This window comes from Taudactylus pleione, unplaced genomic scaffold (genome assembly GCF_031769625.1).
Source record: "Taudactylus pleione unplaced genomic scaffold, aTauple2 ptg000333l, whole genome shotgun sequence".
Lineage (NCBI taxonomy): Eukaryota > Metazoa > Chordata > Amphibia > Anura > Myobatrachidae > Taudactylus > Taudactylus pleione.
In genome coordinates this window covers 9,313,890-9,339,938 of record NW_028284734.1, presented here as the reverse complement: position 1 = coordinate 9,339,938, position 26,049 = coordinate 9,313,890, and the positions used below count along the sequence as shown (strand labels likewise).

General features: G+C 40.8%; 1 protein-coding gene across 1 annotated transcript in view; it reads left to right on the top strand.

Moving 5' to 3' along the window:
- Window positions 1-25,630, top strand: part of OCLN (occludin) — a 34,539-nt gene extending 8,909 nt beyond the window's left edge. The window contains exons 2-9 of the mRNA XM_088443775.1: window positions 4,465-4,543; window positions 6,622-7,291; window positions 11,456-11,617; window positions 18,444-18,571; window positions 19,725-19,925; window positions 21,794-21,965; window positions 22,694-22,735; window positions 23,440-25,630. Of these exons, the coding sequence (XP_088299901.1) occupies window positions 4,494-4,543; window positions 6,622-7,291; window positions 11,456-11,617; window positions 18,444-18,571; window positions 19,725-19,925; window positions 21,794-21,965; window positions 22,694-22,735; window positions 23,440-23,538 (1,524 nt within the window). The 5' untranslated portion in view covers window positions 4,465-4,493 and the 3' untranslated portion in view covers window positions 23,539-25,630. The remainder of the gene's footprint in view (window positions 1-4,464; window positions 4,544-6,621; window positions 7,292-11,455; window positions 11,618-18,443; window positions 18,572-19,724; window positions 19,926-21,793; window positions 21,966-22,693; window positions 22,736-23,439) is intronic.
- The last annotated feature ends 419 nt before the right edge of the window (window positions 25,631-26,049 follow it).

Sequence of the window (26,049 nt, the reverse complement as noted above, 5' to 3'; positions counted from 1 at the left end):
GTTTTCTTTTCTTTACCACTGTAAAAGATTGGTTCGTTGATTTTAGATGACCTGACTTAGCCCTGTATACCCAAAGGGCAGCCGGCTTTAGTACATGATGTAGACCAGGGCCGGCTAAAAGGTCGATCACTATCTACCGGTAGCTCGTGGAGCTTCCGCTGGTAGATTGTGACCAAACTGCTGCAGTTTCTGGCAATGCTGGTCTCTGAAGTGATCAAAGACTAAAGCAGCATCTGATCGCTTCAGAGGCAAGTGTTCCCAATAATGCAGTGCGTGGGAGCTTGGTTGACGTCCATGATGTGTGTAGTAATTTGAATTGGGGATACGATGTGTGATTTCAGCAGGACAGACCCCATGTCCCTTGCTGTGAGGTCACGCCCCCTTTTTGCATACCACACCCCCTTTTTCAGGCATTGTAGATCACAAAAGGTTTTTTATTTTAAAAGTAGATCAGAGTCCAAAAGTCTAGACACCCCTGATGTAGACTGACTAGTATTGTCATGACTGGTGGCACTGACAGGAGCTCCAGCACTAGTATGTGGTTCCTGTTCTCCTCTCAACTGATTGTTCTCCATATCAACAAACATGAATGGAGTGGGGTACAGCCCACACATCAGTTTGTACCAGTTTTAAATACTACACTGCGGTATCGATGACCTACAGTATCACAATAGTTGTTATGAGTAAAACACTGTGCTACCACTTTAGTGTCACTATTTTTTTTATGAATAAGAATAACACACTTCGCTACGACTTAGTGTCACAAAAAATTGATGATAAACTGCGGTCTAGCAGGCAGTGTCACCGAACAATAATAGCGTACTGCAGCCCTAGCCCCTTGATGGACAACACAGCAACACCCCTTTATGTACTGCAGCCCCTTTATGGACAAAACGGCAGCAGCTCTTTATGTACTGCAGCCCTAGCCCCTGATTGACAAGACAACAGGGACAGCAGCCCCAGCCCGACAACACTGCACCCTTGAGAAGTTGGGAACACGTGCACAGACAGAGCAGCACAGAGCATGTCTGTTCTGTACACTCTCCACAGCTGGATTGAAAATGGTGCCGATCACCGGGACCTTTTATAGAATCAAAAACCCGTGAAAATCCGACAGCAGGATGATGACGTTTTGGATTCCGCGTTAGGCAGGTAACCCGAGCCGGACTCTGATCCCTTATGTTTGGGTGGGTACGGTTCTCGGACCCGCTCATCTTTTAACTTCTTTTTTTAACTGACATTGTTACATGTGGCAGATTCAACTGTTATACCTGACTTGCAACTCGCTCTTTAGTTGCGTTTTACTTTATTTAAAAAAAATAAATTTGCACACATAATGGTAAATGTAGTTAATATTCAGTAAACGTAGTGGTAAAAATAAAGTCTCTGTAAATATATATCTATCTCTATCTCTCATTCTGCTACTAAATGTCACAAAACTGAGGTCTTTGCGCTGGATCTCGAGCTGCTGGCGGTGAGAACTCTTATCCTCGTACAACCAGAGTGTGCTAGTCCGGATGAAGGCTTCTTCCTTATCTCTCCCATACATCCATGCAAAATTCTTAATGTTTAAGGTACTATTTCAGTCACATCCGGTTTCCCACTTCCCATTTCAAATATAGGACCACCGTAAAGCTCCCTACAATACATCTTCCCTCCTCCATGACACTTCTTTGACACAAGCCAGATTTTACTCCAAGTCAGTACTTGCCTTCTTTTGGTACATTGCTTGTGAATGATATTGGGGTGGTTTCCGATATCCCCAAACTTGGCCATTCTGTCACTCTAACCTCTTCACAGGAAAATTATAACTTTACAACAATTAGCCCTTCTCCCCCAAGTATGGCATTTTGTCCATTCCTTTCCCAACCTGACTATAACCAAGCCCCTGACCTCACTTGAAAATCCTATGTGCTCCCAATCCTCTTTTTGATGGGCACCTGAGAGAGCAGCTCCCAGTCCCTCCCTGCCTTCAGCTGTGGCTGACTCCAGCAGCAGCTTCTGTGCAGACCCGCCATTCTTGATCGGTTCACTGTGCCGCACTATGCAAACTTTTGGCTTTGGCGCCTTCAAGTCAGCTTTGCCCCCGAGCCCCCCCCCCCTGCTTAAACTGGCTATGACAGCGGCACAATGGAGGCTTACATGTGACAGCATCAGCCAATAAAATTCTTATTGGCTATTGATGTCACAGTGACAGCCGACAGACAGCTGTGGCTTCAGCTAGCTGCGGCTTCAGTTCGGTGCAGCTGAGCTCGCCAATAAGAATCATCCTGATTCTTATTGGCGGCTGAGTCACCTGACCGCAAGTAAACATGGCAGCCATGGCTTCAGCTAGCTATGGCTTCACATCCCCCACTTGTGATTTTGGTGCAGCAGCCAATAAGAATCCCCCTAATTGGATGTTAACTTCTGCTGAACGTGCCAAGGCGCTCGACTGGATACTCGACTTGTTGATTGCGATTGATGCTTTGGCCACCTCTGGTCTACTGTTTTTATTATACCCCGATAGAGATAGCAAGTTAGCCTGTTTTCTGACTTGTTTACATGCTTGTTTCTTGTGTGGCTCCTGGCAACTGTGTATAAACTATAATAATATATACATACATATTTACGGTATGCGTAAACTATCTGCTCTACCATCAATGGTTTTTTACCGATGGCAAAAGACAATTGATGACCGGGCCACCGATATGCATGCATGCATGCATGCATGCATATATACATTTTCTATATCCAGAACATGACCTATAACCAAGGGTTAAAGTGGGGCTGAACTGCGTTCCTTCACTTCTACTTGGAGACGGAACCAGTTCCGCCTCCTCCGACCCACCTTAGCCCGGCACCGCAGGGAGGCTCCATTTGGCGGGCACCTGCTGAGATTTTGTTACCAGTGGTCACCCGGCTCCCTCCCGCAGCTGGCGCTCAAACCTGAGTTCCGGCTCCCACAGTGCACTATGGGAGAGACGCCATAGTTCCGGGGAGTGGCCAGCCGGACGGACACTGGAGCTGGGCTTAAGGTAAGAATTGTGGTGGAGTTTTTTTTGTGCAAGCAGCTTCATATTGGATGCACAACTACTGGGGACATTACTTCTACAGGGGGCATTACTAAAAGGGGAACCACTCCTTTGGGCACTGTGGTGTCATACATGACTAATACCCCTTTCAGACATACGACCCGGGAAATTTCCTGCTCAGACCCAGGAATTTCCCATGTGTAAAATCCTGGGTATTTGGTGGAGACTCCCCTTTCACACTAAATAGTCTACCCGGGAAATTCCCAGGTAGACCCCTTTCAGACAAGAGCAGGGTTTTTCTGCTTACCTGCCTCTTCTCTGCCGTCTGCTCCTCCTAGCCTATCCCCTCTCTGGCTAATGATGATGATGTAATCATTCAGCAGCCGGAAGCCAGCCAATCATAATGCAGATTTATTTTTTTTTTTTTCTATTATTATAATTTTTTTTTAATTTTATTTTAATTCCCTGGTGGTTCAGCGGGAGTGCGGGCGGCCTGCTGCGGCACAGCCGGCTGGGGGTGGTGAGCAGCAGTGCTGAGCATCCTATAGGACGCTCTGCGCTGTCAACTACATGTAAAAGCTGCTTGGTGCTGCCCGGGAGTAGTAAATTTCCGGGTAGCACCATTCAGATAGAAGCAGGGTAATTTCCCGGGACTTAAGTCCCGGGAAAAACCCAGGTCGATTGCAGGTGCGGCTACCCAGGAACAGACAAACTTGGCTACCCGGGAATTTGGTAGGCCAAATTCCCGGGATTCTCGAGATGTCTGAAAGGGGTATAAGGGACATTACTATGTGGTGTAGTGTGAATCAATATTGTGCTACTGTGTGGCGTAATTTGAATTGGGAATACTGTTGTGTGACCAACCCCTTTTTAAGACCACCCCATTTCTCGGCACGAACCTACAACGCAAGCTGTCCCTTTTCTTAAAACAAACGCTGAGGGGGGGTGAGTTCCACCACTTCTCTAGGACCACTTTAAGCACTGCCTATAACAGACCATTATTAATCTACTAGCTTGACTATGAAGCCTTAATTTTGAAAACCGTGCGCCTCCCTGCCTGGCTTTGCAGTGTATAATTTGTAAGAATTTCCAAGTCACAAGGAGTTTATGAATTATATGTAATTTGTGACAATAGTCGGGCTGTTTATTCACAAAGCAGTTGTACCTCCAGGAAGGTTAATATCTGTAAAGCATGCCTCAATGCGTTTCTTCCATAGTAAGGGCATTGTCAGTGGCCAACTGTACAAAACATGTCATTGGACATAGCCAAGCAGTGACTGTGATTATCACATAATTCGCTGCTTTGTTTCTTGTTCTTAAGAAAGTCCTCAGGTCTGTATATATACTGAGCTTGTGATGTGTACCTATTTAATTAGACTATACCTAGTTTCCATCATCCATGCTGTTGACTTAAAATGTGTATCAATTCTATTATTTTTCTCTACTACAGGTTCCTCATCTGATCTCCTGCATTCGGAAATGTCTTCCAGGCCGTTTGAAAGTCCTCCACCTTATCGGCCAGATGAGTAGTACGTATTTGCTTTGCTTCCTGATTACATAAACCTCTGATAAGTAATTGCCATTCTTTGGCAATATTTGATTAGTCTAATCACAAATCAGCAATGTATTTCCTAGGACCTGTGTCTTGTATTGGGCTCAGAGCAGCCTTCTGACCTCCTATGTAGAACAGATGAAGATAACACTTCATTATTGCTGCACGAATGTGTTTCACTGTATGGGCGTGCTAGATATGTGCCGTCCTGCAGTAATCTACACCCAATGATCCTATAAACAAAAGTATGTTTTATATAAAGAACATGGGTGGCAATGACCAATTACACTTGCAATATAATAGTTAATAAAAAGTTCAATGCCAACAAGTTCATTTGAACACAAGGTGACTTCTAATATACTTTTTGTTACATATGGTGATACAATAACAATGTACAGGTTTCAATTTCAGACAAAGCAATCTTTTATGTGCTCATCCCCCATATCCTGATGCATCATACCTTCATGTCAGTTACATATTTCATTACAAAGCACTTTCACCGTGAGTCATGTGACGTAACTCCCTCTATTGGTTATATTTCCTGGTATTAACCTTACAACGGACCAGATATAAGGCTATATTTTCCTGGTATTTTATATTCATGTCCTTGTGCTTTTATAGGGATACCTTTCATTGTTGTTTTGTACATAGATTTGCACTATTAGTATCCAATTTGTAAGCTGCTAATGTCTTACATTACATCACTGGTGAAACGTGTTTAAAAGTGCAAGTAGTAAATGTGTCTTAAGAGTTAATATAAATATGGCGGTCATTAATTTCTCAGACTAAAACCAGACCAGCCGGTAATTCATAACCACATTCTATTTACATAGAAACTGTCAGAGTATTATTTGATGTCGTAACTTTGCTTTAGTACATAGACTTCTGTACACTGTTGTTAGACAACAGTACCCACGATCACCCGAGAGAGCATTTTGCTCCTTCCTTGCCTGGCTTCTAGCAGACTGCACAGCAGGAGAGCTGTAAGTTATTTAGGACCGAGCCACCACATTATACTATGTAAGTCAAAGCTCCTATGCTGTGTGGTCTGGAGGAAACTGACCTTGACGAGCACCAATGAACAAAGGCTGTGCTGGATTTGATGTGTTCTAATGACTGATTAGGCGTTGTTGTTGTTGTCAAAACAATAGTAATATTTATTTTGTTTTCTTGCTAACCCTACAAGTTGCAATGTAGTACAATAATAAGACATCAGAGCACCTCGTTTGCTACATAAAGAGAAATCCAGCCAAAGGTCTCTTCTTACAGTCCATTGTTTTACATCAAATGGAGAACACAACATGTTACAGTTGTCAAATTATTTATGAACCCATCCTGTTATATAGAGGTACACTGTGGAAATTCTCCATGAGATTATAGACCAATTACTCAAAAAATGAACAATGTGTGTGAGTGTTGGTCTCCGGGAGAGAGAATGTTTTGTTGGCTCCTAAACTATGGCTTATATGAGCTATAATATAAAGGCTACTGATAACTTGCACAAATTGATATGTCAAAATATCAGAAGTTTATCAGCGCTAAAAGAATTTGAGGGAAAGACTTTATGGGGGGATTTTTTTTTTCTTTATGCAGAGTAAACTTCCTGCCAGTAATCCTACTGAAGAACTTTGCAAGCAGCCCTTTTATTTCTTTTTTTTTTAGCTATAAAGCAGAGGTTCCCAAACACTGTCTTTAATGCACCCCAACAGTTCAGGTTAGGCACCACCGGGGGGAGAATAGGTTTAGGGTGAGGGAAGGGGGTGATAGGCACCATTATAGAGAGGGTTGGGGGTGACAGGGGAAGGTTAGGGTACTTACCAGACTCAGTCGGGATGTAGAGCCTTCGGTCTTCCGGTGTCAGTATTTCATCCAGCCGCGGCAAGATCTGCAGGTGGTGCAAATTGTTTCAGTTGATACACTGAGAAGACCTGGGAAATGCACTGTTTGAGTTCCCTGAGGACTGGAGTTTTGAAATGGTGATGTACAGGAAATACATAATTGTAAGAATTTTCTGCTGTTGTAAACCAACTTTTATTATTATTTCTTTAATTACAGCAAACCCTCCAACTATGCCCCCAGCCGAGATATGTATGGGGGAGAGCTGCGCTCACAGCCCGCTTACTCCTACTATCCAGAAGATGAGATCCAACACTTCTACAAGTGGACTTCTCCTCCCGGCATCATCCGGATCATGGCAATCCTTATTGTAGTCATGTGTGTTGGCATCTTTGCCTGTGTGGCTTCCACGTTACCCTGGGACTTGGATATCACTGGGCAATCTATGGGCTATGGCTTTGGAGGAAGTTCTAGTTATTCCTCTGGCGGGTACAATGGCTATGGTTTTGGAGGATCTCAGATGGGCATGGGCTTCGCTTACGGAGGGAATTACACTGATCCACGAGCTGCCAAAGGCTTCATTCTTGCCATGGCCGCAATTTGCTTTATTTGTTGCATGGTGCTCTTTGTAATGACTGCAACAAGGACTCACACTTCCACAACTAGAAGATTCTACCTACTTGTCATAGTTGTCAGTGCAGTCGTAGGAGGCTTGGTCTTCATTGCTACAATTGTTTATACAATAGGGGTCAACCCTGTAGCTCAAGCATCGGGATCTGCCTTCTACACACAGATAGTATCTATATGTAACCAGTTCTATGCACCCGTGACCACCGGAGTGTTTGTGAATCAGTATCTTTACCATTATTGTGTGGTGGAACCGCAAGAGGTAAGCACATTACTTCTCATTGATATTTAAACATCAGCATTTCTTGTGGAGAGTGGTTCCCAATAACTGAATCTGTATCATTCCATGCATGTTTCCTTTTTTTTCTTTTATACTAGACAGGCTTCCATGTTTTTGTGTGTTTTTCTAATCACTGAAACTTATTCGGAATTTGTTCATGCTGTTTTACTAGCATCGCAATGTGAAGGCTACACCAGGTTTTCTATTGTTATGTAGACAAAGTTTGCTGAGTAACCAAGACTTGCACTATTGTATTTGGATAGTTTTAGTTTGGCATTTGGTTGCTTTCTATGACACTTAAGTTTAATTCTGCGTGATGGGTGCGAAATACCACCAGAACAGTCAGACCTGGGACCTCTTTGACCTGTATTTACGCCAAGTTTTCATCTTGCCTTATAGATACGTTAGGTTAGATTAGTTAATGTGTGCAGCCAGACTTCGCAGTGATGTCTGAGACATTGTGATAAGTATAGAACCTGGCGCTTGTGAAGCAAATACAAATCTAAAAATAAATAAGATAACTAATAAAAAATAAAACTACCAATTACAACAATGCCGCTGGTCTAAGTGTCAGTTGCAATTCTGACACTATTTTAAGAACAGAAACTACATACCGTAGATGGACCACACTGATGCTAGAAATAATTTATTCAATTCTCATGCTTGATTGATCCCAATGAATAGGCTTCTTTACATCGCATATACACATTTATTAAAACAAAAGCAATCAACATCACATAGACATAGATAAAATGTATCGGTTTATTAGATATAATATTACAATGTGTCCAGCACACTGCTACATGTAAAGATCCCTCTTGTGTATCTGTAGCAATAATTTCACAAAGCATAGTCTCTGCTTAATGTGTGTTCCTTAAAAAAATTGGATGGTACACTTTATGCTCACCAGTAATAATGTATTTTGTGTATTATAGGGCAAATCCTCACAATTAAATTTCCACCTTAATGGGGAATCGTATCCTGGGCTTGTCCAACACCGCAACCAGCCTCTTATTAAACCAGCGGTGGGATGGTATCTGTAGTGCGCCGGTTCTCCACTCTTGGTGGGACCTTGACGTATTGTTGGTTATGGAGAGCCTTTTAGTTTATAGCGGGCAGTGATAACGGAAGCCGGTTGTCTGTGTTCTGCAATAGCCACAGTATGCTGTATTACCTCATGCTTCTGTGTTCTGGCCGCATACACTGCCCTGCTGCGGGCTTCTCCTCCTCTTGGTGTCGCTGTAATTGGAACGGCTCTATGCCCACAATAATGATGGGTAAACTGGGGGTAATGGTGAGCCACAAATATCGAACTCTGTCCATACAAATGTAGCAGGAGCTAGATTAGTAACACTTTCAACGCGTTTCGCTCCCTTCCTGGAGCTTTTTCAAGACTAGGTGTGTCCTCATACATCTAGCCTCAATACGCCACACAGCGCGACTCATCTAGCACAAGTGAGCTACAAAATCCCGTGCAAGTCTGCTAGCGTCAAGCGTTTTATTTTTTTTTATTTTACGAAAATGTGTCAATTGTGCTGATTAATTTGATATAGACTCCGGTGCAAATGTCGCATATCTGAAGCCCAACGGAGCTTGGAATGAAAAAAGCTGCGGCCGCTACATTGTAGCACATCATATACATATTCAGAGACTCGGTCGAAGACAGATATGAGTGTAGCATATCAAATTAATCGGCACAGTCTGCTGGTGTTTCTTAAGGGGCCTATTCACTAGGCGACATGAAAGACTGAACATCTAGCATTCAGACCTTCAGGTCGCAGAGGTGCGGTGCCCGCATGGAACGGCGTTCACTGAACGTCATTCAGTGCAGGAGCCCGACCTCCTATCTCTGAACATGCCGAACCTGATGAGCGTCGTCAGGTTGACGGGCATGCTCAGTAGATAGTCGGGGACGGCAAGGACCCAGCGTGAACGCGCATCGCTGGTCCTTGCCGGCTATCCATTACCCGACTTTGTGAACAATGCGACCAAAACCTCCTGGTTTTGGTCGGATTGCTCACAAAGTCGTGTAATGGATAGGCCCCTTTAGTCACGTTGCATTGCGCCTTGGATGCATTTTTGGCAAAAAAAAGTTGCCTCTCTCTAGCAGAGAGACCGGGCGCTCCGAGAGGGGATGTTTGGCGCAATTGCAGCAAATCTGTAATTACTGTCTTTTGTACTCTGTTCTGGAAGTGAGCTATTATATGCTGCATGATTTGGGGGAAAAAAAATTGTGGGTGTTGTGTTCTGTACCTCTGTTAATTAATTAATTGCTGTTTTCATTAGAGGTATCTTAAGAGGCCTTTTGGAAGATGAGTATTTGATACATTTCATATTTTTTCGTCGTAAACATTTTTGGGCTAATAGATCTGGTTCGAACATAAAAACTGGCCAAACATTATTAAGCCAATTGACTATATCTGTAACCAGGTGACCAACATGGCAAGGTCAACTTTTGTGGGTAACTTTCGTTATGCAAGATGTGCTGTGTGGTGATTGAACCATTAGATCTTAAAACCCGATTGTTGATGGCCAACAAATGGAAAAACGATTAAATTGATCACTTGACAATGGCCGTATAGACCAGTTTCTTATCGTTTCATCATGGGATTTTTTTTTTTTTTTGCAGTAAAATCAAATGCAAATGTATAGGGAACTATATACATGTGGTGGCTTATTTTATCTTGACGCCTAGAAAAAAACAACACACTTAGAACCCCTACTGGGGGCTATTACATAAATAAGAATACACACTAGTGTTAAGGCACACGTCTACTAGACTATTAAATTGAGCTATCTAACGATATCGTTCAATCGTTCATAAATCGTTTGCAAATCGTTTCGAAAAATGTCTAAAACGATCAGCGATGCACGCTCCCGCTGGTCGTTTAGACATCTATCATCGGGCAAACATGCTGGACAATTGACGATAGCAGGTTCAGCATGTTAGATGGATGATGTGCCTACACTGAATGACTGCTCGTTCAGTGTAGGCACATCAGACTGACAAACGACTGCACAATTACAATGTCGTAATCGTGCAGTCGTTTTGATGTATTTTAGTGGATGATGTGTCCCTTTAAAACAGACATGCCCGAACCCATATCCTATAGTGTACTTATTTTTCCTACCTGGCTGCTTATTTGCTGGGAGTTGTCCTTAATAGTGAGGAAGCAACTTTGTTAATATTAAACAAACTGTGTTGTACAGTTTGTGCTCCGCTAATAGTAAATCTGAGCAATAAGAGCTAGGTGTTAATGACTGACCCCGTCCAGGAGGAGAGGCTGGGTGGTGGCCTTGAACTATGATGATTGGGGCAGTATGCCCAACTATGTGGCTGCCCTCTGATGAAGGCCCTCATTTGGCCTATCCATGCTGCTGCCCTTCTCATCCTTAATGTACAAATATTTGTGTACGCTATGAAACAGTCACTTTAGTCATTTTTACACTTGACCATCTAAACTTTAGTGAGACCATATAGTTACTTTCCAATGTTTTGTGGACATATTATTGGTAGACCTGACTGTTTTGCTTTTCAGTATTGAAAGTATTAATATCATACACTTATTTCCATATGAACTGTTCTGCCTATATGATCTGTCTATAATTTATGTTCATCTTTAGTCCTACAGGCATAGTAATACGTAGTGGGGCAGATTCAATTCAGTACCATGTTGAATAGCTTCAGGAAGGAGTTCCTGGAGAAATTCAATTGAACGCGCTGTAAACTCCCGACTAGAGGATTGCGAGCAGAAATCTGACTAAACTAGGGCCACGATTGACAGTTACCGCGTCTTAACACCTGTCTTAAGGCACGGTAACCGGCATCTCCAAACTAAGTGCAGGGCACAGCGCGGTCAATTGAATAGTTCTGGAAACTCTTTCCTTGAGCTATTGCCTGTAGCAATTAACTGGATTGATTCATTTGGAATACTGCATGAGTGCTAGATAGAATTTAATTGCATACTATGAGCAGCGCCTCCACTTTTGTAAGCCTACGTTTTAGGAAATGTGGTATACCCCGCCCTTCTCCGCCGCATAGATCTTGGCCTCATAATAGGCTATAACAATGTTATTGAATTTAATATGACTTCATGTATAAATATACAGTTGGCCAACAAAATACTAATGGTTTCCTTTTTCTAGGCCATTGCAATTGTGTTGGGGTTCCTCATAGTCGTGGCATTTGCCATTATCATATTTTTTGCTGTGAAAACAAGAAAGAAGATAAACAAGTATGGCAAGCAAAACATTCTGTGGAGGAAAGAAAAGTTTCCTGAAGAGGGAGATCCGAAGGTGGAGGAGTGGGTATGTAAGAGTTACAATAACAGTGCTGGAGGAGTGGGTATGTAATGGAGCATACACACGGTCAGATTTGTCAGACTTGTCAGATTTGTCAGATGAACGATTGAACGATTTGAACGATTGAACGATTTTTGACGGCATTAAAATGAATGGAATCGTCCAAGTCTGACTGCAAACACATCAGATGTCAGAAATCGTTATCTGACCATCGGGAACGCGCATCGTTGATCGTCCATCGTTCAGGCATGTCAGATATGAACGATTTTCCTTCAGCTATGAACGACTGAACGATTTTTAAATCGTTATCGTTCATATCTGAAGGAAAAATCTGATCGTGTGTATGCACCATAAGAGTTACAATAACAGTGCTGGAGGAGTGGGTATGTAAGAGTTACAATAACAGTGCTGGAGGAGTGGGTATGTAAGAGTTACAATAACAGTGCTGGAGGAGTGGGTATGTAAGAGTTACAATAACAGTGCTGGAGGAGTGGGTATGTAAGAGTTACAATAACAGTGCTGGAGGAATGGGTATGTAAGAGTTACAATAACAGTGCTGGAGGAATGGGTATGTAAGAGTTGTTGTAAGTAAGTGATAATAGCGCTGTTTTCACATGGACCTGCTTAAACTGTGACATAAATTCACTCTTTCTAATAAGCAACATTAGTCTTGCAAGATGTTTATAGAAATAGCCACGTTTCATATGTAAAATATTTATGGAGAGATTTTTTTTTTTTTTTTTTTTAAGGATATCTCTTGTGGACTGATCTCAATCATGTGTTATGGGCTTTGCAAAATATACAAACTGCTTACTTTGTATTATAGCACTTTGTCATTATACACATTGTGTCAACGTGTAGGCAAGGGTACTTAATGTGTGTTTACCGCATGTGTGGTGCGGAGAGTATTTGCACATACTTTTTAATAACCTCCCCAGCATATAATATTGACATTTTTTAATGGTAATGACCCCCACCACTTGGTTTCCCTGGGGCCCCCACAAACTTTAATCCAGTCCTGTGTAAAGGTGGAGCTAGATTTTTTTTAGGCATAAGCTGTGCAGTCCATAAAATGCTATTCAGTCGCAGAGCAAGACAAGTTTATAACATACATGCCAACTTTTAATCTGCCCTCCCCGGGAGCGGAAGCAGTCGGGCAGTTATTGGGGCATCATTAGGCCCCGCCCCCTCGTGGTTAAACTCCTGTGAATCATGCATATTTTAATAGGGGGGCTAAACAACGCAATTATAATAGAATCACATAAGCCCCGCCCCCTAACAACGGACCTCAGATTTCTGGTAAGTTTCTGCCCACTTCACTAGGAAGTGGGCGGGATACGGGAGAAGTGCCTACACTTCCGGTGGTGCAGGGGGTTACCCGAAAAAAACGGAACCTCCCGCCACTTTCAGGAGTGTAGACGTTTGGATTATAATGTTTGTTTTAAAAGGCCCTTATGAGGGTGATCTTACAAAAGATGTGCAAAAGAGCACAGGGAACGATCAGCTACATATGATCTATACAAGAACTCTCCACCAATAGGCTAAATTGGTCTGACCTATGCCCTCGGAACCAGCTCCATTTCCAAAGAGCTAATGACACAAGGGATATATACCGGTGTATTTCAGCCACAAGAGCAATCGCTAGTTTGGTCATTTTGCCTACACACTATCATGCAGTGTCACAAGTGCTAATCTATCCCTGGTGTGGGCCCTGCTGTCTGTCATCTCTGAGCTCCAGTCTTTGGGCCTAGGAAGTGCAATCATGCTGCTTACCTATTATAAAGGGAATTCCTGTGATATGATATAGACATTCTAGTAGCAGGCAGGCTCTGGGAAAAGCCGAGGAGACCGGAAGGGTCTGATGTTGCTTATAGGTGTTGACCTATCTAGCACGGTCTATAAAAAGACAGAGGCTAATTGGTTGCTATGGGCCACTTCTCTTTTTTCCAAGGCTTGATAGATCTCCCCCACTATCTCAACTGGGTGGGACGAATCTGATCATTCCCAGCTCATTAATGGGGAGATGTATCAAACCTTAGATAAAGTGGAGAAGAGCTGTTACCTAGCAGTCGTTAAAATGAAGTTGCCCATAGCAACCAATCTGCTTTTGTCATTTTATCTCTGAAAGTTTGATTCATCTTCCCCTAAGTATTAAAATGGCATGTGTAGAATGTTGGTCATTATACACTGCAAAAGCAATTCTTCATGATTGTTTTTACTAATCCATGGCAGTTTGTCAGAAGTCCAGTGACGACAACAAGTGGATAATGGTGTTTGTGAATGCAATTACTTTGCACATATCCACCTTCTTAATTGATGGTTCTGTAAGCACGTTTATTTACCTTATTCTTGAAAGTGTGCACAGTGAATTTTAATTAGAGAACGTTAAGGAGCTTATTGCATTGCAAGAATGGTTTATATAAATGTAATGTGTTACTGTGGTTGCACTTTATTTTTCTCTGGGTTATTGCAGTGCAGTCATAGATGAGTATACTCTGTAAATATTCTAGAGGAGGTGGGGACATTCCAGATCTCCGGTGTGCTGATAAGTCTGTTTTGGTTGCCGTGAATTGATGATGTCTTATGACAGATAAGCGTTTGTGTGAGAGGAGCGAGTTTCTGGGCGGGGTCTGTAGTTTCATTACACTGTCAGCTTGTTTGTTCTGGCTCCACAATGAAAGTGCAGTGTCTTTGTGTTGTGCTCACAATGTACCCTTTTGAGCTTAAATGAGCAGGTTTTTAAAGCTTTTTATTTTTTCAGCCAGGATCACATTACATTGAGGAGACCACTACATGTGTGCATTTTACAATGCATTTAAATGCCCCCCAAATAATTGTGAAGGAAAAATATAATATAAATGTTCATTTTTAACATAAGCTGCAAAATTGCATATTAAACTCTGCCCTCTATTTCATTGGGGAATATACAGAAGGCCAAAATCATTAATACAGGAGTTGGCTTTTCTTCAGACCACTTAACACAAAGTCATGAGGCCAGTACTAAGCCACAGGGGCACATGGGTTGTAAAGGCATCAGGAACAGGAAAAATCACATCCTACAAATATGAACAGATGAGCGCTTTCATTGCTATGTTATGAGTTTGTACGCACAGGCATTACAATCAGAGTTCCAAACGCATCAACAAAGCCTACTAGATGCTCTAAGTGTAATACCAGGGGCTATATTTAAGCTGGGTACACACTAGGTCGATGGGTCCCATCTGACGATTGGTAAGTGTGTGTGCCCTTGCCAATCGTCTGCCCGATGTGCCGGGCTTGATGGCTCAATTTGGTGGGCATTTAAATCACCAACCCACTTGAGCTGTCAGTCACCGCTGGGTCCCCGCAGAATGTGTTTGGACCTTCGAGTAGCCTGTACACACTAGCAGATGACCGATCTATCTGAAAGATATATCAGCCATCTGTTGCGCTGCACAGCAGATCGGATAGGTGTGTGAATGACGTTGTTCAGACATATCCGCTGTGCACACCCGGCGATGCACTAAAGTGCGGGTTTTTAGAAGTGGAGATGTTGCCCATAGCAAAAAGTCAGATTCTACTTGACATTTATCTAGCACCTTCTAGAAGATATTGGCTAGAATCTGCTTGCTATGGACAAAATATCCACTTCTAAAAACCCGCACTTCTGTAAATATACTCCCAGGAGACCTAAAAACAGCAGCTTCCCAGACTTTCTTGAACCAGAGCACCCTGGAATATCAGCATTTTTTTTCACGGCACCCCTGGGACAAAAGTATTGAGAAATTCAGAAAAAAATTGTTCTCCCTGTCATCTTTTAGGTTCAGTTGTATAATGGATCGACAGGATTGTGCTTCGGTTTGTCCATATATTTTATAATTGGCTGTCGCCAGCACTAGTTTTGCGTATAAACCTCCCGTTGCAGTGCTACTTTCACTGTATTTTGCACAGCTAAACTAAACCATTCCCGGTCCTGTTGCTGGATACACAAGCTCAAGCTGACGATGGCTTAGGTCCAGAGATGGTGGTGTGTAGCAGCAGATTTTCGCTTCTATTTCTCAAACCTTTATAAATAAAGGATGCTAATAACACTTAACATTAATGCTGCTATAAGGCTCTACCAGATATATTTGCATAAAGGGCTTACAGATCTCCCTTATTACCAGCATTGATAGATTCAGTACATCCAGTAACTGAGGACAGGCACGAGAGACGGCTGTCATAACTGTGAGATCCGAGGAATTCTCGTAGCTGTATGCAGTGTACATAAATAATGTTTCTGACAAGAGTGCTGCAGACCCAGGGGAAGATGTATTAAGCTCTGAAAAGTGTTAAATTGGAGAGTGATAAACTACCAGACACTCAGCTCCTAACTGTCATGTTACAGGCTGTGTTTGAAAATGACAGGAGCTGATTGGTTGGTAGTTAATCACTTTCTAGAGCTTAGTAGATCTGTCCCTCAGTCTGCTCCTGCCTCCGGGTATGGCACTGTGCCCAGGCGCGCTTAGCCAATGTTAACAGAGGTCTGTTCAATAAAAACAGCTGATCTTAAATCTTCAATTCAATTAAAGTCCCAGAACTTTTAATCCTATAATAGGGAATATTTGATTAGTAGCTTTTGTCCTTTGAAAACTAAACCTAAAATGAATGTTACTTATCTATATAAGACATTTTGACACTCTGATATTTAGTTCAGTGGTGACTGTATTCCTATTAACATTTATTTTCAACATTTAGTTCTGTCATTCAGTAGCTCTTACAATTTACATTACAAAAATGCCTCGCTCATGATCAAACTCTTAGGGGGGGGTGACGATTCTTTTTGGGCGCCCAAAGCTCCCTTCTAAAGTAACGGGAGCTATTCAATTGTTTCCCTGACCAGCCCCGCGCCGCTGGTCATGATGGTTGCATTCTTGTGCCCGAAATACACAGGATTAGCTGCTTCAAAGCAGCTTTTCCCATGCAAAGTGCCAGTTAAGGCGGTCAAAAGCCGGGCGGGCTGCAGTTAAGACTCCCAAAAGCCCAACATTGGGTGGATTTCGGCTCGCTCTTCAGGAGGGTGCCAGCAGAAATCTGCAATAAATGATGGGCGCCCAAAACAATAGAAAAGCTACCGGTCTCTTTAGATTGGAGCTACAGGCGTGGGAAACTATTGAATTGCCCCCTTAAGAGGAAATGTAATTGAATCCGGTTTTGAAAAATCGGCAGGCTTTAATGATATTGACATTTTAGAAACATCTGGCAAATTGCTGAAAATCAAAGAATGTACAAAGAAAAGGAACCCATTAAAACAAGACCCTGACCCAGATTTTCTTTTGTATATTTCTGACAAACACCTGAACGTTTTGCATTAATAACGAATGACTGCATTGACCAGCAAAGGAGAAAAAGACCCTTGTACAAAGTAAATGTTAGGGTTTTCCATGCATCCCTCACCCCAAACTAGCAGGTTTCTGTTTCTAATGTAACTGAGTGTTCCTTATAATTCTTCTCTTGTGTTCTCATTTATCCTACTGTTTAGTTACAAATCATCATAGATTGAGGGCTCATTGACGGTGACTTGCATGGTGGTTATTACTTCTATAAATGTCCTACTCCCTGCATTAATATGTTCAGAGCTGTGCCAGGAACCAGTCATCAGGGAGAACCTATAATAATGACACATTCAGAAGCAGACTAAAACCCTACGTGTGTGCCATAGGCTGCTCCCAGAATGTCCTCCTGAGTGCCCGGCTGTTACCAGGACACGTGAATGCTTTCTGGATTAGTTGAAGAATACGGGTGGGTTTTGTGGGGGAGTAGGGGCCAGTCCCAGTAGTGATCCCCATCGTTAGATGGTAAATTATGTTCTTTTAATCTAATGCTTTGTACTTGCTACAGTATGTTCTCCATGTGCAAGCTTATTGGAAGCGAGAAAAACTGGTTTTGCAGCTGTTCTCAGCTTTGTCCAACTGTATTTGACTGCAAGAATAACATGAGGTTGTGTTTGACAATCTGGATGCATTTGTAGTCTAAATGTATCTAATGGACAAAGATAAATGTGAGGGCAGTTTCTGATTGATATAAATGACATAAAATGTGGCTTTATTTCAGCACTCTATGGTCTATATCAGCTAAAGACCAGGCCGGAGCCTGTGTCAGGACAGCTGATAATTAAGACGCCAGAAGCCAACTATCCCAGTGTTACTCTGCAGGAAGCAGAGGTTGAGACTTAGAGACTTTGGACTTTAACCTTGGGCAGCTAGTCTGCAAATAGTCAGGGGTGAAGAAGTGAGTCAGTGCCCTGAATTGGGGGCTAGGCGTTTTGTTATTTTTGTTTCCAGATTATGCTGACATTAAAGCACTTTTTATTTTACCTGGGAAAAGCTTTTCTATTTTTATGGCAATAAAAATTAGTGTATATGAAGCTGTGGCATAGTGGTGGGCATAGAGTTAAATGGTATGTTGTACATATTTGCATACCATCTCCCCCATCACCACTTGTACCATACACCTTGCTCTGTATGGCACACTATAGCCGCAGGTGTGTTTGAATGCTGTGATTGACTTGTTTTAAGAACCCGAGGGTAAAGTATGCACTGAAATAAGAAAATAACCCCATTCCATTTGCATTGACCCTTGTGGCTGCAATGCACATGCAGCACAATTTTATTGGGGCACTGTTTGATTAATTTCACTGCGTACAAAGTTTGAATTTACTTGAGAGCCCAAATGAGGGTACATTGAGCATAAGCACTAGGGGTAAAATAGTGGTTATTGTAACATTATGCTGTATTTTTACTCTGGAAGGGGGACACTCCTATTGATGTGGGGTGTGTGACACAGGCATAATGTTTCTCTTCTGTCCATAAAGGTGAAAACTGTTTCTGAGCGGATTCCAGTCATGTCAGAATACAACGAAAAAGTCAATGGATCGGTTATTGAATATAGAAGTGTGAATGGTGTTCCGGCATATTCAGACCACAACTTTCATTCGCACCCGTGAGTATGTTTCCTGCATTACAAGCAAACATTTTAGCTTATGGGGGAGATGTATCAAACTTTGGTTGGTATATTGTAGCTCCCTCCAATCAGCTTCTGTCATTTTTCAAACACAGCCTGTAAAATGGCAAGTAGAAGCTAGTTGGTATTTTAGCTCTCTCCTCGTTCTCCCTCTCCCTTTCTCTCTCCCTCACATCATGACAGTAACATATTGAACCACCTTTTTAACAGAAATAACTGTCATTATGTTCTTTACGAGGAGTATTGGTTTCTTACATTGTGTTTCAGGAATTTTAGCTCCCACCTCATTGCAGCACTACTGTATATGTCTGAGGGTATTGAATTATAGTTACACAGCCCTGTTAAGGTCCCTTCATAGCATCTTAATGGGGTTGAGGTCGGGACTTTGAGTTAACTATTCCCAAACATATCCTCTCCCAGTTATGGGCAAGTTTCAACTGTTGGACAGGTAGGTGGCTTCACACTGTTCCTCTGTAATACTTTTGTATAAAGAGGGTTTCATGGTAACTTCAACGATTATGGGGAATCCAGTTCTTGTGCTTGCAAACGACCCAACAATTTACATGCATACATACTGACCATAGAAATCCGTTAACTGTTTGTGTCCCATCAGATTTATTAAACTTTAGTTTTTTTGTGAGGATTAGATGATTGTGTGCGATTTTTTTTTTTTTTTTTTTTAAAATCTAGACATAATTAGCAGATTTTAAAGAGGTTGTACTTTGCACACCAAGTGTGTTTTTTGCTAATGACGCTTCCTTTTTAAAATGCAAAAAAAAAAAAAAGTCTTCATCGTTTGAGGAGGTTGTTTTTTCTTTTTTTTTTCTTTGTTTTTTTTAAATTACAGAATTGTTTGGTTGCTGGATTCTCTGGGTTTGAAATCTAGGAGAACATGGCCTTTTACAAGGAGAGGTCACTATGCACAAAATTTGCGATTCGAAAGAACCATGTTGTAAATGTGTCCCTGCCATTGTTTTCTTCTTATTGTATATTAATTCCCTTGAGCTTTTAGAGTTGCTTACTGTACATTCCCCCAGCTTTAATCCCATATCTGTATTTAGCCTTCCTACAGGAAATATTACACACTGCATTCATCATGGTTTGATTTTGGTTATTTTTTTTCCCTCACCAGGATCCCTGAAGAAGTATTTCCAGTGAAAAATGAATCTGGATTCTCCCCAAAGGTTAACAGCAGCAGCTCTGATGCAAGCAAAAACGCACCACGCAAAAAGCGGCCAGGTAGGGCCAGGAGATCCCCCAACGACAACTATGACACAGACTACACCACAGGAGGAGAATCTGGAGATGATCTGGATGATGAAGATTGGGACAGGTATTGGGGAAATGAATTTTATAGATATAGGTCATGGCTGAGTAACGCTGAATACAGTAATTTTACCATTGTGTCTAAGGGGGAGATTTATCAAAACTTGGAGAGTGATCAAGGGATCTATGCACCAAGCCTTAGAGAGAGAGTGTACCAACCAATCAGCTCCTAACCATGATTTTCAAACACAGCCTGTGAAGTGACAGGAGCTGATTGGTTGCTACTTTATCTCCCCCTCTCTCTCCCAATGTAAAATGTCAGAAGCTGATTGGTTAGTGCTTTCTCTTTCCGAGATTTGATCTCTCCCATAGTGTTCTCGCTGATCCTTCTCACACTGCTGAACTGTCCCATTACTACTTTTTCATATTAAATCTAGTTAACGTATAGGGCTTAAAATAATGTATAGCTGTCACTGGTGATTGTTGCCTACTGGTGTAGTTTATAGCCTGCTCGTAGTTCAATTCTTCTTAATGTCAAATACAAGAACCGCAAGTGAAAATTGTAACGTTATATTAAGTGTTTGAACTTGCCTGAAATGGGGATAATTAAATGTTTGTAACGGTGTAAGCATAAATCCTGTTAAGGGCCATATTCAATTAGGTGCGAAAAAGTTTCGCCCTTGACATTATTTCGCCCGGCAAAAACTTATCCAAAGACCGCAAAGTCTGGCACGTGAAAAGTACGGGACTTTCCACATCTAATTGAATATGCCCCTAAGTCCAAAAAGTACAAAGGCCTGGAGAGAGTGGCAAAGAAAAACATTTATAAATTTAAAGTCTTTGAATAAAATCTACAATTAAAAAAGGGGTTTATAAAAATGTTTGTTTTGCTCACCAAATTGTCTAGTATGACTTGCAATGCACAGTTTTGAGCATTCGGTCCAGTTTGACCAATATGCTACTTAATTATCGGACATGGTGGTAAATGTGTTGTGGAGATATTGGCTGCCAGCCTGTATGCACGCTCAATGTCCGGCTGCCGGATTGGAGACATATGTGAAAACTAATGGATCTTGTCCAATGCGGTCACCTACGGGAGTGATCATGTTGCGTGGCCAAGCAGCAGATTCAGTCTGTCGCTCACTTTATGGACCCTAAATGACCTGAGATACTACCAGAAATCTGGTCAGGGACAAACAGGTTTTTATTAGGGAAGGTTGGTAAATCCAGTTAGTCTTCTACATGTGGTTGCTGCAATCTGACTAATCTCTCAAGTGGAGATGTTTGTTTCTTTGGCAGTTGGGCCAAACTACTAAACATGTACAATGTAACCAGCATAGTATAGCCTAATAGAAACACTGGATCTGTGTTTAGCTTTTATAGTATCAAAAACAACAAATGTGATATATACTGTATATTATGAAGGGTAAAACAAATTCAGTTTATAGGATAATTTGATATCTATAATCACACTAGCATTTCCCCCTGAAAATATTTATGGAGACCCCCCAGAAATACTTCTTTTTTTTTTTTTTTGTTTGGTTGCATTTCTTTGCAAAATACAGTCACTGGAAACTATCACTATCTGTAATTGTTGTGGCAGTAAATTACAACTCTCGTAGCATACATCCAATTATCCATACTAAATACAAGCTGCTGGAGCCTAGATTCCTCAGCTGGTGTATGAATCCTGCTGTGCACTAACACTTGTGGGAAGACCAAATTAAACCTTTTGATATAGGTTAATTTGAATTAAGTAGCTTTACTCGCTTTTTAAAACCTTTTTATAACTTTAATAACCTAGACAAGTTCCAACCATCTATGTAGAATTTAGTTTGCATGGGGGTTGAAGTGTTTTAGCTATTTATCCAGTTTCCATTAATTGTTTCATGTGTGTTTTTTAAACCAGAAAAAATGTGTTCTCTGTTCATGCAGTGAATATCCGACCATCACTTCAGACCAGCAGAGACAGGACTACAAATATGATTTTGATGCTGGCCTACAGGAGTACAAGAAGTTACAAGCAGAGTTAGAAGATGTCTCCAAATCCCTGGATCAGCTGGATAAAGAACTAGATGAACACCCAGAGGGGAGCCAGGCCTACAAGGTCCGTTTTGAATTCATACGCTTTTTTTGTTTTAGGAAATTGTATGTACGTTCTCATTAATTTGTGCATGGCTAGCCGAACAGTAATTGGCTCTATTCTTTCAAAAAGTCTATAGTGAGTAATTAAAAAATAAATATATATATATACACACACACACACACACACACACACACACACACACACACACACACACACACACACACACACACACACACACACACACACACACACACACACACACACACACACACACACACACACACCTGAGCTATAAGTTGCTGCATGTCCACATACTATATTTTTATAGTTTCCAGGACAGGTGGGCACGTGGGGGGTATGTGTTTAAACTTTTATCGCTGAATTTAAAATTGCACTAGCAATAAATGCACAATGAGCCTGATTTCACATTTATTACTACTGACGTTTTATACAGCAGTCAAAGTACCAAGAATCGGCAGCTTTGACACCCCGTGGTTTAGTAAATATACCCCTTATTCTAGAAGTATGACTTTATTAGAACATTATACTTTAATTGTAGAAAAGAAAAAAACCTATGCAAATAAGGAAAAAAAAATCAGTCCATCCCTTTTTCTCCCTCCAGTTAATAAAATATCAAGCCAGTGGAGAGGTCACTTTTGCTATTTCATTTCCTGCAAATATTCTGCTAGAAGTACTTTACAGCACCCATGTCCTCTGCATTGTTATAAATGGCTTCTCTTTTGTTGTAGGCTGCTGCTGATGAATACAATCATTTAAAAGCAATTAAATCGGTAAGCATTATACTTGTAATCCTCTACTATGGTCAAAATTGTAATTTTTTTTCTTGCAATGTAAAGGTGGCTAATGCAAGTGTTACATAAAGCCTGTGAAGACCAGTTAGCCTAACTTTGGTGATGTAACTTTTTTTTTTTTTTTAAACCAATTTTATACAAAAATAAATCTTCTCTCTAGCAGGAATAGCAATTAGTTGCTGGTATCCAAGCTCAGAAAACAATATTTGATTTGCATGTTGTTCCATGTGCATATTTCCTAACTGGTAGATACCTCTTTAGCGGTTACATAGGGTATTACCACTGTCCATGCAGAGGCAGATTCAGGTATGTCTCTCTGATTTGGTCACCTGTCTGTTTTGGCTCGGGTGTTTAAGGCTATTTTGGTCTGAGATGACAGCCAAAGTAGCTGGCCGTATTGCCGTGTGTTTGGGCACGGCTTCTCTCGTACATATGTCGCACTTTCAACCTCCTTGGTTGTAATGAAGATCATAGTTTAAGATGCAGATTATGTATTCTCCAGTAGCTGCCAAACATATGGCACTTGAGAACCATATTTGGTGCTGCAATTACCCAGACGGACCAAACTAAAATACTATTTATGGTGTTTAACATCTGTTTATGAACTTGTTTTTAATGTATGATCTAATTTTTTTCCATTAAAAGCGAACTACTTGTATTTATAATATTGTACATGTCTTCAGTCTTCAGACTACAAGAACAAGAAAAAAGTCTGCAAGAGTCTCAAGGCCAAACTGAACCACATTAAGAGGATGGTCAGCGACTATGACAGCAGCAGATAAAGGCAACTGGACATCAAAATCTGAAGAGCTAATAAGATTTCTTGAGGCCCAGTGTATTAGAAAGTCAGGGAAGAAGTCCCAGGCCTACTACTACCTTATTGTGGTCCAATCTACCAATGAACTCAAACAGCATAAACCTGGAAAGTCTTTGTTTATTACAGGTTTATGTAAGAACTGGATGCATATGTTGAGTGGTTATTAATTCATGGTTTGCTTTTTTTTCTGCTTTAAAAAGTGTACATAAACTAATATTTATAAAACCTGTGAAGATGACATCTTAATTTTCCTATAACATAATTACCAGTCATGGAAACTGTTGTCCATTTCTTTTTTCCTCTCCTACATTCAATCTTAAAATTGTTTGCCTACTGTTCCCTGCAAAATGTAATTGGTTATATTAAATTTGGCTGCAGTAATTTTTTTTTTTTAACCAAGATTTTAGTATATACAAGTGTGTTTTTGGGTTTTTTACACTCTTTTTTTCTTTTTCTTTTTCTTTTTCTTTTTTTTTGTTTTTTTTGTTTTGAAAAGGGATTCTAAGAATAACGAACAAAAGTAGTGAATAAGCGTTTTATGACAGGCTGTCCAATTGTATATTTAATAGTATTCAGCGATTTATCTTGCGTTACTTTCTCAAATTAACATTAACCAAATGGTATTTTCCATGCTATATGTCCACGCCTTTTCAGCTTTATCTTTATCTTAATCTTTCTCACTGTATTCCTTTGGTTCAGAGGTCAAATGTTAAAGGGGATCGCCACCCAAATTGCATTATCCAACAAAAAGGGATTTGGAGAGCCCCCTTTAATCCTCTCCAGGCTCAATATTCAGGTGATCTTTTGTCCTGTTTCAGTGGTGGGGAAACAAGTCTCCATTCAGCTGTAGAATACTAATTAAAGTAAAACCATTGTCATGGTATAGCTCCTTACTGTACTGCTTTATTGGTTGTCTGAGCTGGCTGCCAGGAAGGGTTGGGGCTGACATCTACATTTAAGAGGATAGTTGTCAAAACCCCTTTTAGTTTGAAGTCGGAAGTATGCAGCTGGAGCTGGGTGGACTTAATTATTTCTCTGTTCTAGACTGTTCTTGTTACAATGTCACTGTTTCACTACTTGGTGTTCGTTTCTGCATTTTATATTGTTTTAAAGGGTTTGTCCTAATCTGTTTCTACATATAGGCTTTAAAATATGTGCTATGTAAAGTATAGACAAAAACCTTGCATTTCTCCTGTGTTTAACAGAGCATTATAAGTGTACTCCGTAATGCATCCCAAAGCTTACCTGCAGCATGGTGTACTACATACCTAAACCAGCATTATTGTAGACCCTGTGTAGCATGTAGACCTCAGAGCTCTGCGGGTAGTGTTGAAACTGACGCAGAGAGTGCTTGTCAGAATGCGTACAGTTCCATTTGCTTGTATTTTGGTTTTTTTTGGACTATTGGTATTGAAGCGTGGTTAGTAGGCTTTAGTCATACTTCAGCTCTTGTCAACACTGAACTTTTAATACAAGTTCTGAGTGAAAATCCATCACTAGAGCTGCTTGATGGTTGTTGCTAAGTTGCACTTCTTGCTTGAGTTCTTTAACTTGCCCATGGCAGTTCTTCTTAAGACACTACTGGTGTATAAACTATTGAGGTATTCATTTAAAAAAACATTACTTTTTTAATAGTAAAGTGCTGAATTGTTTTGAAATAATTCTAATAGTCTGCTCAAATGTTTTAAACACTCAAACATGTGGTTCTGATGCAGTCCAATAAATGATTATTTTTTTTCTTATTTCTTAACACATGTAAGCTGAAATTGCTGTAAATTTTGAATGCAGTCGATTCTTTTTTTATTTTATTCATTTTTTTTTTTGTATTTTTATTGTATAGATTTACCTTTTTCAATACATTTTGCATATTTGTAATAACTCAGCCAGTCTACTAGTAGACATGGACAAGAGATGAAAAGATCATGGCATTTTTATTAACATATTGGGCCTTTGGTTCTTGGACTTAAAGTTTTGTTCATGCTTCATCTTTCATCTGATGGCTGTATTTTACCTGTACTGTGACTATTTGCCAATAAAATGTTAACCTTTTTACTTGATATGTTTTTTTTGTTTTTTTTACTCTATTTACCATTCATGTGTTAATGAAACCTCATACTGTGGTAAAGAGGGGTGTTTGTTCTACTACAGGGATATGCAATCCGTGCCACAAGGGTGGCACTCAAGGATGTTTTAGAGTGGCACCCACAGGGTCTGTTATCCTCCCTGGAGGGCTGCTTCCCTCCTTCTCTGCCATCTCCCATCACAGAGGAGACTTATTGGCATGCTAGACCCAGAACTCCAAGTACCCATACATATCCTTGTCATGTCAAATAACAGTACAAAGTTCTGAAACATGTAATACAATACAACTAATCAATCTAAACTGATAAAAAAAAAAAAGAGGACAGGGAAGCCACTAACATTTTTAGTACCCATCTATTACAATATTTACAAACTGTTACAAAAAGTAATCGTG